General features: G+C 43.5%; 1 protein-coding gene across 3 annotated transcripts in view; it reads right to left on the bottom strand.

Annotated features, from left to right (window-relative positions):
* c11.1 (maestro heat like repeat family protein c11.1) overlaps positions 1–12500 on the bottom strand; it is a 212376-nt gene that overhangs the window by 173085 nt on the left and 26791 nt on the right. For all 3 annotated transcript variants that reach the window (XM_075703967.1, XM_075703969.1, XM_075703968.1), the window contains exons 7-8: positions 11673–11824; positions 5769–5909 (exon numbers count right to left, since the gene is read on the bottom strand). In XM_075703967.1, coding sequence (XP_075560082.1) covers positions 5769–5909; positions 11673–11824 — 293 coding nt within the window. The remainder of the gene's footprint in view (positions 1–5768; positions 5910–11672; positions 11825–12500) is intronic.

Raw genomic sequence — 12500 nt, 5'->3', positions numbered from 1 at the left:
AATCAATACATTAACATGGCCAAGTATAGACTGTTCTAACCCTACTTTAAACATTAAATAGTAATTATAACAAAGGACACATACACCCAATATACTAGCTGATTTCCCTTCAGTTTTAGTTTTTTTACTGTTCACAACAAAGATGTTTTGTTAATATTTGAAAAAAGTCAATCAATGTAAAACCAAAAGTTAGAAAAGAGAGGCTGGCTGTTCTCTCATCAGAAAAAAAAAAAAAGCAAGATGCTTAAAGTTTCATGCTGTGCTCCTGACATGCCTACCCAAATTGACAAGTAAAGTCGGGTTTGAGGATACTTGAGGATATTACAAGTTCACAAATATGATAATCCTTTTGGTCAGGTTTTCTTTTTTGTTTTGATTGAAACTATACTCAGTTTAATACATCAGGTGCAGCGCTTTGGAGGCTAGAAATACTCTTTGCAGTGGCTGCATTCATGCTTAGGAATAGTTCCCTGTTCTTGGACCGTGTTTTTTTTTTTTTTTTTTTTGAGTGTTCTTTATATATGCTCAGTTCTGAATGGAAGATCTAACACTTAGAAACAAATGAATCAAGTACTTATACATCTGCTAACCCCTTAATTTATATCAATTAGCTTTTCTATGTTTTTCTTTTCACATTTTTTATTTGCAGCCTGCCACAGTAGTCTCACGTGCATTCTTGTGCGAGCGAGCACTGCTGGTGTGCAGCGAAGCTTATATGGAACGCATGCAGTGATAAATTTTGGTGGCTGACCTTCATGCGTAGCTTCCACAGCACTGCGCCTGATATATGAGAAGCAGAGTATACATAGTATGTGCCGCTAAAATGACTGTCTCAGATTACAGTCAAATGCCCTTATAACAAAGTGCTTGGGACCTTCCAAATCATTTGTTCTTCGTTGTAAAGGTTGCACACTGCACAGCTTACAACAGAACCGGCACACAATTATTATTTCGTCATGCAGGTCATATTACTGTAGAGATGCTGAACTATATTAAATATAAGGGTTTCAAGACAAAATTATAACTTTAGCTTACCAAACTTCATTGCAACGGCAGAATTTAGAATTTGTGTGATAATCATCAAGACAATTAACAAAATTTCACTAATTAACTTTATGTAAACTGGCAAATGACTTTAGAGGCATGCTGTAACTGAAGAACTTAAGTCAGCTAGCACTATTCAATGCACAACCTTCTGCAAAAATTTCGCCTAGCAGCAGCTAATATGGGCTGAAAACGTGCCATGAAATGCATTGTTGTTACTCTGAAGTTTAGTTGTAGTGCACTTTTCTAGTGCCAAAAGATTAATTGAACACCGATGCATTGCATGTAGCTTTGGAGTACTGGCCGACTTCAATTCTACAATTATGCTCCTTAAAGTCATTAAATACAAAGATGGTGAAATTTTGTCTATAACTGGTGATTATTGCGTAAATTCTGGCATCTACTATTGCAAAAAAGCTTGATTAGTAAAAAGGATCATTTTGTCTCAAATCATCTATTTTTGATGACCTGAGACAGCTGTCACAGGAACATGTGGTATGTTCGCACCTGAATTAAGTAAATGGAAGACAAATCTTATGGCTTAGTCATCATCATCATCATCATCATCATCATCATCAGCCTGGCTACGCCCACTGAAGGGCAAAAGCCTCTCCCATACCTTTCCAACTACTACTGTCATGTACTAATTGTGGCGATGCTATCCCTGCAAACTTCTTAATCTCATCCGCCCACCTAACTTTCTGCCACTCCCTGCTACGCTTCCCTTTGAATCCAGTCTGTAACCCTTAATGACCATTGGTTATCTTCCCTCCTCCTTACATGTCCTGCCCATGCCCCCCCCCCCCATTTCTTTTTCTTGATTTCAACTAAGATGTCATTAACTCGCGTTTGTTCCCGCACCCAATCTGCTCTTTAGTAGCTCAGTAGTAAGTGAAAAAACAAACTAGGAGGCAGGGCATAGATATCTGTTATAGTATCTATAACCAGATAAATCTTCAGCCTTTAAGCAATTTAATCTATGCATATACAGATGAGCATGTATAAGATCCACAAAGCAACAAAACTGCACACTATGTATTAGACAGTTTTGGTTTGTTTTTTCAGATTTCTTCTCAATCAAAAAGTTCGCCCTATGACGTCAGTCAGGTGCCACATGTTATGACGTGATGAATGCTGTGCTGCCCTTTCACAGGAAACAGGTACGCACACAGCACTAGCAAATTTCTCACTGTGGCATGTTTATAAGGGCCAAGCTCAGCAGCAGACATGCAGCCGGTAGCATTAGTTTCACTATGTGTACCCTCATACTGCATCGACACTGCTTCTGCTGGAACTTGCCAATGCAGAGCTTCTAAAGTGTGAACCATGCATTTGGTGTGTTACTGTAACATTGGATGGCACAGTAGAGAAACAGCTGGTCTTCAAAAAAAAAAAAAATCCCAGGATGGATCCATAGTGCCGGCCATGTATCTAGAGACAACATGCTGGTGGGAGGTGGATCAGATGTAGGCTCAACCATGACAGACCATGAACAATGTGCATAACATACTTGCGGAGTATGATGCGCATCTACAAAGCAATTGCCATTTTGTTTCCTTCCGAAGTCACTTCGAAGCTATGGCTGTAATCATTATCATATACTCTAAGAGTGTGTTCCCAGAAAGCATAAGTATTCACTGCACTTAAGATCCTGCTGCAATACAAGTTGGTTGAGCCAATAATTGGGTGTTCACTGACCAAGTGAAACTTATGAACAAGGGTTCCACAGGAAACTTGTAAACATAAAATGTCCATTTAGACTTAGTCAGTAACAAAATTTTCTGCTCAACATACTTTTACTTGACCAGACGATATTCTGTCCAAATATTGATTACATAATACAAGGTTAATTACTTTACCACAAGAACTTTTTGGAAACATTCTACAAGCAAGTGCACACTAAATTTTAAGAGGGTGACTAGGCTTCTTTGGCTATGTTTCTTAATATGACCTACTTGGTCAAGTTTAATGCCATGAGATGCTCAAGCAACTAAACTGCTAAAGAAACCCATGGCAAACGAAGTATTACTTATTAAATGGAAGGTTTATTTATCAGCTGCCCAGCCCTAACTTACATAAAATTTTTAACACCTTGTCTGCAATGTTTTGAACCATAACAACACCTTAGGAACTAATACTATGCAACATTCTTTCCACAAAGTACAGTTAAATCTCGATATAACAAACTTCAATATAACAATATCCTCGTTATAAAGAAGTATTGTACTTTTCATACCCTCTTGTCCCTAGAACACCATGTATTTAGAACCTCAATATAACGAAGTGTGTTTGTATGCGATTTCAATATAACGAACTTTCACTGCTGCCGCAAATAAACTTCCGGGGACCCAGGTGGTCAAATACAAGCGGCTGTTTGCAAAGCACCTCTCAAATCACACCTTGCGCCACAAGAGCGATCCCCAAAGTGCAGCCGCATCATGTTTCGCATAAAGTCTAAGTGCGATAAGATCCTATCCTGCCCAGTGCACTGTGCCTTTTAGGTGCGAGTGAAAGTGTGCAAGGGTGAGACAAGGTTATGGCTTCAAGAGTGCCGCCTTCCAGCGCGAGCAAATGGAAAAAGGGGGAGAGGAGCAAGCTCGTGGTAAGGCGAACAAGCGTGTCTTAGCCGTGGCTGCGCATGGCTGTAAGCGCAGCTGAGTGCATACGCAGCCATGTGCCCTGCTTTAGAGGTAATCTGCAGCAGGGGAAAAGATGGGTGAGATGGTGTGGCATCATGTAAGTTGTCTTTCTGCACCACGTTAATACTGGAGATTGCATAATCTCGAGTTTCGGTGACCCGTGGCAGCAAGAGGAAGGCGAAGCATTCACTACCCGCTGCTGGCGCTTTTTAAGATTGCGTCGTCCCAGTTGTCCCAGTGTAGGCGACGCTATCAGTTGCGGGAGCGGAGTGCACACGAAAGCATGGCTGGCTTCGCTTAATTCATATGGCCGATGGGAAGATACCGTCGACGTGGCATTAAACTGTATCATTCGTTGCCGACTCCAAAATTCATCAAACTTAAAGGGACCCTGAAACGCTTTTGACGATTTTCTACAAACGTATTGAGTCGTTAGAGTAGGTCCTTCTGATCATTAATTGACACATCTAAGTGCTCTGCGTAAAGCGTGTAATTTATTATAAGGTTTTAAATATGCACATCGCTGCCGATCGCAGCACACTGCTCGGCGGAATTTTAAGCCGCCCCTACCCATATGACCGGAATCACCCATACGACGTCAGTGGGGCGAGCTATCCGATTGGCTGACAAGGGCGCGTGGTCGATAATTTTTCCAATTTTCTGGTAAACAAATGATCTTCGTAATAGTTGGAATGTTAGTTAATTTGTTTTTATGAAAAGAAAGTAACATAAAGAGAATGCACAAGAATAATTTTTCAGTACACTTAAGCACTTCCGGCACACAGCGTGTGTCGTCTGCTTGTGTTACAACGTATTCCATTTTGAAGAGAGCTCCGCGGTCAGAGTCGGTCTCAGTCTTTTCGCGAGCACTATGATTCGACTTTGTTGCCTTGCGGACTGTAAACGTAGCGACTGGCAATATGTCAAGCTGCGACATCGTGTCCCTCTGCAAGGCAGCGTACGAGCGAACTGGCTGCTGCGCATCGGACTGCCGCTATCCGATCGGCGCCAGGATTTGCGCGTTTGTGGCCGTCACTTTACACCGGAAGATTACTAACGCAATAGCGTTTCCCGAGTCCGGTATTAGGAAAAACGCAAGCGCAAGGGGACAGAGTCTGGCCGCTTGACTTTGCCGTAACGGGATGAGCCATGAGATGAGCAGAAGGGCAAATGCGAATGGTCTGCATGGTGCAGCCACCTGGTGGCACAGAGCTCAACCATACACAGTAGCAGCAACGAAGTGTATTCTTCTTTGCTGCTGGTGTGTATTTTTCGCAGGAGTGTAATCATGAACACGTTGTTTTTATAAATGTTTTAAATGTTTTACACTTGGTTAGAGCAATATTAGCGCTTTGTTTGGCTGGTTAAGCTCTGCACCAACAAGTGTATGGACCGTGCAGACCGATCAGGCCGCTCAAGTACGTCTACGCTAAAGTTCCTTCATCAGCTTGAGTATATGCCTACAGTCATTTGCCGAAATGACCAGCTTGTCTGTGGTTACCGGAATACAAGACATGTTCGGCGCTACGACAGAATGCTCGCAACGCACGCTGCTTCGATAGCTCTCGCTTGGGGACGACGGCCAAGCGGCTAGCGGAGCGGTCTCGCGCGGGCGGGGGCGGGCTCCAAAACAACCGGAAGTGGACGATGTGACGTCGCATCGTGACGCTGAACCAGTGAAGGCGGAGCTTAGCCCCGCTCGCTCGGCGAGCGAGTTGAGGAGGAAAAGCATGGCTAGGGAGGAGGGTAGCTTCTAATCGCTTGTAGCTCCATTAATACGTAACGCTTCACTTAAATTGTGGTGCGAATGTTCTACTTAAGCTGTACCCTACGCGTCTACAAAATTTGTCCGAACCGTTTCAGGGGCCCTTTAATTGCTTTCTCATTCAAATTTGCTTTTTTTCGAACTGCCCGATAATTCGGAAAATTCTGCGGCCCCTTTCTCCAATCAGCAACTGTACTTATTTGCATAAAAGGTCAAATTTCAATATAATGAAATTTCTATATAACGAAGCAAATTGCCAATGTTACCGACTTCATTATATTGAGGTTTAACTGTACATTCCACTGGCATGAAACTCTCACCTTACTGACAGGAAAACAATCATGTTGTTTTCGATAGAGCGCAACCAGAGATGGGAGAAGCTTTGGCAGTTGCTCTTCCAGCTTTGACTTGCTCAGAAGCTGTGCCATGTAGCCAAGGGTCACAGCTGACTCAGCTCTAACCTAGAAATAAAGAAAATAAAGAAGAAAACAAGGTCTATCACAATATGGCAAAATTACACAGTCGCTTTTGTTGAAATAAGGATTCCCACACCAGAAACTGTGCACAATGCGTAAAAAAATTGTTTCATGCATAAAAAGGTAAGATAGTTTTCAAAAGATGTAACCAACAACGAGGTGAGAAATACCACGAGAGTGCAAACAGCTGTGCCTGCATCAGCAAATCAGCAACCGGAGAGCTGCATTATTGTTGTGCCTTGTGTTATGATCTGTGCATGAGAGCTTCCTATTATTGCAAGAAATATTATTACTAGGGGTGTGTGAATATTGAATACTATATTTCAAATCGAATATCGAGTCAAATCATGATAAATAACCCAAATATTGAACCGAATATAAGAAAACTTTACACAAACTTTTAAGCTTACGAATTTTGTACACAAAACACAGTGCTGTAGAGGCTCAGTAAGCTAATCACATTATTTTACAACCTTGCTAGCTATTGGTAACTTAGGTACCTAGGAATCTAGATGTATAGTACGCTCTAATCTTATTAAAATTAGTATGCCAGCACTGATAACTCGGTTTGCATATGAAGGTCTGGAAAATATTTTACAGCGCAGCTCTTAGGTGCCCGTGCTTGGGTTGAGCGTCAACATCCCTTGGCGCAAATGCGCGAACATGCTGCTCGTGCATTCCTGCCACTGCTCGTGAATTCGTTGTCATCTTCTAAAACAGCTGACTAGTTGGCGTCCCTCGGCGTAATCATGCGAACGCACTCGTGCCACTGGTTGCGCATTCGTCAACATCTTCTTCAATAGCTGGCTCGGATGCCACTTATGCCAGCATTCCGATATTGCCCCTCCCTCTGCAAAAGCGCTGACGGCACTGGCCCACTGCCAGTCGGTACAATGATTTCGGTCTCAAATTCTCTGCCTCAATATATTGCGAAATGAAAACATGTGCCAGCACTCAAATTTTGCATTAGGGAGTATCGTAATCGTCAGATACTTTTTAGCTATAGAGCATCTGTCGCATCTGTCAATTTTTTTTTCTAAATGTTTGCTGTCAAATAGAATTAAGTGCTTTTTTCCCTCTGAAGCTGAAGTAATAGCGAAGGTGCCAAATACCTATGGTGTTTTCAGTTTAATAGTGGGCCTTACTGTGCTTAATGGCAATCTTCTATTGCTTAGAAAGTATTGCTCTCCCATTTTCTTTCAGAAAACGTAAATGTTTTCTTATCTTTATGGCAGGTAGCTATTGAAGGACAAAAGCAGGGAATACACATCGCATCACTTGGCACTGCATGGTGGCACTGCTCCACGCAGTCATCGGTGTTGCGCGCATTGACTGCAGTCGGCGCCGACAGTACAGAGTTCTCAATTCGGAAGGCCTATGGCAGATTCATGCTACATCCCCTTCTTTCCCCCCTTTTTTTCATATGCGTCATCTGCCATCCGTGTAAATGTGTCAGTAGCAGGGAGTCAGCGCGCTGTCACATGATATTTTCGAGGCCATCATGTAAATCCAAAGCTAGCCTTATGAGGGGTGGCTCGAAGCTACAAAAAGAGACCATTGTGCACCTACAAATGGCGTTTAGAACCCAGGCCCACCGTATGGTATTTTGCAAAGATGGTGGCTGTGAACATTCAACAATCATCCAGTGCACTTGCTTTAGTTGACGAAGCAGTTTGTTGGTTTTCTGAGGATCGTGTGACTGCTGTGAATAGATCTGCTTTGATTCGGTATGAAACCGCAGTCACCGACACCCGACGATGCATTTCTTAAGCTTAACAGGTTAGACAGTGTGGTCAATGGTGTGGCCATAATGAAAATTTACTGCCGGCTGATGTAATAAAGGTCTGAAAACCATCGTGGAAAGCTTGTCGCCAATATCTTCTTACGGGTGGCTCATCAGGGATCATTCGCAAAATTATGCATACGAGTTAGACTGACAGCCACTGAAGTGGTGTTCAGGTCCGCAGTCGACCAGCTGGCCACTATTGCGAGCATACATGCCAAGTTCATCTATGTGCTCGCATGTGGATAGAAAGCTCCAAACCACGTGAATACAGTCGAACCCACTTATAACAATATTCAGGTACCACAAAAATTCCATTGTTATAACCGATAATTGTTATAACCGGGTTGCATGCAAAAATCAAAATAAGGGGATGGCTGAGCTGTTGTGAGAAAACTATGAGGGCGAAGAGGCCAGTGCCCACCACTTTCCTCTATCCGGCTGCTGATTGTGTTCACTCATTCAACTGCTTCCTGGGCGCTCCCATCGCGTGTAACAAGCCGCGGCTGTCGGCGTCAAAGAATTACACTGCTATAACAACTGCAAAGAGGTACACGGGTGGCGAGTGATATGCGAGTACCGCCGAGGCATGACTTTGGTGGCACCAAAAGGGGCCTTTTAAAATTGCGAGAACGCTGCCACAGCAGCCTGTCAGCTTGAGAAATCAAGAAGAAACACTGAGGTGGGATCGCCACAAGCATCTCAACACGTACTTCTCACTGGCTTGCACGAGAAAACCCTACGTCCCTCAGCCTTGCATGCTTTACGCGAAGCTTGCCGACATCCTTCTACAAGGCATCCAGGTGCTCTATATAGTGCAGTGGAAGGCTCCTCGCAAAAATGAAGCCCCGGAGCGACTGAATCATTGCGAGGACTGACTCACTGTGAGGACAACGTTGAGGCAGCCTGCCTTACCACGTCATCTCTGCCGTCGCTATCTGATACAAGCACGGTCGCGACGATCGTCTCATCGGTTAGAAGCACTTAGTTTCCAAATCTACAGCAGCGCACTTTCCTTTCACCGGCAACGTCGTGCATTGCCGATGATCAGCGGGCGGATCAGTCATCTTCCTTTTCGGCAGTGAGAAACCGCGTGGCCAGGAACGATCTCAATGCAAACAACGAAGATGAATGCGAGTGATTAAGCTGTTTGCAGAACTGCGCTGAATGAGGAGCCAGCGAGCAACCTACAAGCAGCGCAGTTGGCGTGGTCCCTTCATGTTTCGGAGGGTGGGGCGGCGTAGAGCTGCGCGTACAGCCCATTCGTGTTCGGAGGGGACTAAGGACGATGGGAGAGAAGCGCGTAGAGATGGCTAGAAAATGAGAGCACGGTGGTTGTTGGAGCAGCGGCCCATCATGCAGCGGCTCAAATTTCTCGTTTTCTTTTTTTCTTTTCAAGGATTTCGCATTTCACTACCATTCGGCTTGGACACCCAGCAGCCAAACTTCATCATGATAACCGATAATGCGGTATCGGGGCATTGTAGTAAGCGGGTTATTTCACCATGGAAAACATATACAAAAATTGATGGTGCAGCAGCTTCTCATTGTTATAACCAATATATTGTTAAAACCGGTATCATTATAAGTGGGTTTGACTGTATGCATGCGTGAACAGTGAACTCGTGTATTTGACGAGGTCAGCGTGCCTTCCAGTGGCTAAACGGCCAGATTTTCAAACGATTTTGTGCCTTCCACATGCACTGCTGTTGTTTCCTTTGTTCGCACAGTGTTGAACCTTTCGATCGGTCCGGTCGACCTGGTCAAACCTTGCACTGACAGAAATCGCATGCCACGCGAACGCTGTGCACGTCAAGGCACCAACAACGACTAGGTCATTCACCAAAGGTACCGATATTAGAAAAAGCAAATACAGTCTATGCTCGTTACAATGGACCTGTGTACAACAGACTTTCAGATATAACGAAGCATATTTCAGCCTTAGTTTGTTCCACCTATTTTATTAATGCAACGAAGTTTCCTTTTAACGGACCACGCTACAACGCATTATCGGCTATAGTGGACGAAATTACTGGCAATTTTTTTTCAAAATCGGGCGTATAAAACATACTTTTGTCGTGTTGACACGTGCTGACAACCGACTTGCAAGGGTCAGCCGACAATCCCGGCTCAATATAGAGCATGCGAGGAAGGAAGGTGGGGCGGTAACGCACCGTCTTTTTATATGCGAGAGGCATGGGAGGCAGAGAAGGTGAGAAAGAGGGGTTCTACTCCTGCGACTTCTGCTTACTGCCAGGGTTGCGAGATTGGGATATTAATAGCTAAATTGGGCTACTTTTCATGTGGGTTGGCATAGAAAATTCTGAGTTGGCTATATAGCTATATTTGGGATATTTCTGTCTGAAGGACTTCAGAGTTCCAAGGACCATGTAAACACTGACAAAATTCAGGAACACCAATTTATGAAAACCCCATGCTCATTGCTTCTACAAAGATATGTAGGCAACCTCGAAGGCTGTGTTTTTAGGCAATGTTGGCACTGTGAGGATGGCGTTAAGTCGTGGCTTCCATGTTTAAATGTCATTCCATTGCTAAGCTCTCTTCTATTTGTTTTGGTTTCAGCACCATCTGCAGTGGGTTAACGTGTAGTTCAGTAACAAAAACGGTAGGGCTTACAGCTGTCGAGTATGTGTTCCGTGCCGGCTGCTCATTATCACTCACCGTCAAGCTGCTTTTGAGTAAAATGATTGAGAACGAGAGAGCGGGAGAGAAATAACATGTTTGGTTTATGTATCAAGCTTAGGAAAGGCATCCCTATTCCAAAATGACGAACTCTGGCTGCCGCTTGGGTACTCAATCGTGACGAGCTGAAGGTGATCCTTGAGGTTGGAGCTGGCAATACTTTGCCCGACTTAAAGAAAATGCCTTGGGTAAAGCGAGGCATGAACTAAAGTAAGCTCAGAATGTGACTCAGTAAATACCAATAATATCACAAGAAAATAGGAAAAGAAATCCTTTGGTTCAATGTAACAATATGTGGTGTCCAAATCCACATCTGAGTGGCAACTCCTACTAGAATTCTTTATGTAGGTCCTGAGGCCAGTGTTGTGCTGGGTGCATGCGGCGGAAGTAATTTTAGAACCGGAAATACACGGTGAGATTTGGACACCATCTACACTATCTAAAAGACCCGTGCAGAATATTATCAAACATTTTGGCTATGTTTTTGGCTACTTTTCACTCACGAAAAATTTTCGTCTGGCTCTTTTTGGGCTACATATTGAGATCATTTGGCTATTTTTTGTAGGGCCATCTGGAAACCCTGCTTACGGCGAGGCCGCCGTATCTTGAAAACGATCTGTGGTGTGGACAAAGTGCGCGCCTGCACGAGCCTAACTTCAATACGATATGCGCTGTGCTTTCGATGTTCAGTTCGCACTGAAGCGAGAAACAGCACGAAGGTCAATTCGCTAGCTGCTGCTGCCGTGCTTAATTTGCTATCGCAATCGATGCTTCGCCTTTCGGGTGAAACTGCGATTTTTGTTTTTTTGCTTTGGACATTCATCACTCACTCGTTGCAATAAAGTAGTTAGACATCGCAATGAAAGTTTCGGAAGTGAGGCGTTTCGGATATTACAAACTTTGGATAAAACAGGCTTTTTTGATGTATTATCAGGGTACGTTGTAACGAGAGTCGACTGTATTAGATATGCAATTCACGAATCCAATTATTCAAACATTCTCAATTTGAATTGAAATTTAGTATTAGAATAGTTGCACACCCCTAATTATTATGCAAGACATTACTGCCACTCTAGTGACGGTGTTTGTCTTGTTGCTGGTTCATGTTTTCGTCGCTGCATGGTACCACTGGTACTTTTGGTCATCGCTCCGTCATTCCAGCTTAGCTTGTCCACTACTGTACTCCATTTAAATGTTATCAACACACTTAACAGACAAAGTACAAAATACCTCTAATTATATGAAAGATAGTGGCAACAAACCTTTGCATCTCTTGCCTGCAGCCAGTTGGCTAAGAGAAAGTCAAAGGCACTAATTATTTCAGTAGCGAAGCTAGCCTTTTGCACAGATGGATCAGGTGCCTTTTCAATGTTGCTCAAGTATTCCACAATTGCTTCAGAGAACTTTCCAAGTGCTGAAAAGGAGAAAATATGGTAAGCCCACTGTACTGCAACGTTCACGGTACATATATGTTTAGTATGTATGCCACGCTCTTAGGTAACAAAAAGGCAAGCCAACTTTCTCCACAGTTGAACCTCCCAACAGAGAGACTTGGACATCCTCCTGTTAGAGGTACAGGTACAGACTTTTCTGGAGGGAAACCTGGAGCCATGTAAGTATTCACTGTAGTGCTTCAAAGAACACAGCAGTGAAGGGAAATACAAGCACCCATTCTGTTCAACTGATGGCTTTGAGAATAATGCAACTATAACTGCATGAACTTCTGTTATACTTGATGAACATCTATGGCTAGAAGCATCATGCACACTAAACTGCAATGTGCCAGAAAGTTGCAAAGCTGCAAGATATTTTTTTTTCTTTCAAGCACTATTCATCTGCTCACATAATAATGGTCAGTCAAGGGCAGTGCTGTGCATCATGTTAATGCTGCATGAAAGTGCAGGAGAAACCTGGAAAGCTTAAAATTTCGTGCAACTGCATGGCAATAGTAAACCAAAACATGAGAGAGGTTCACAGGAAGATGGAGGCTTGAAGTGATTAACACTGATATAACAAGGAATGTCACTGAAGCAAGCATTCCGACGAGGGGACTTGAGCCCTGACGAAGACAAGTCCCCTTGTCAAAACAT

The sequence above is a fragment of the Dermacentor variabilis genome, chromosome 1 (assembly GCF_050947875.1).
Source record: "Dermacentor variabilis isolate Ectoservices chromosome 1, ASM5094787v1, whole genome shotgun sequence".
Classification (NCBI taxonomy): domain Eukaryota; kingdom Metazoa; phylum Arthropoda; class Arachnida; order Ixodida; family Ixodidae; genus Dermacentor; species Dermacentor variabilis.
The sequence above is the reverse complement of the archived record's forward strand: the minus strand, read 5'-3'. Positions and strand labels throughout refer to the sequence as shown.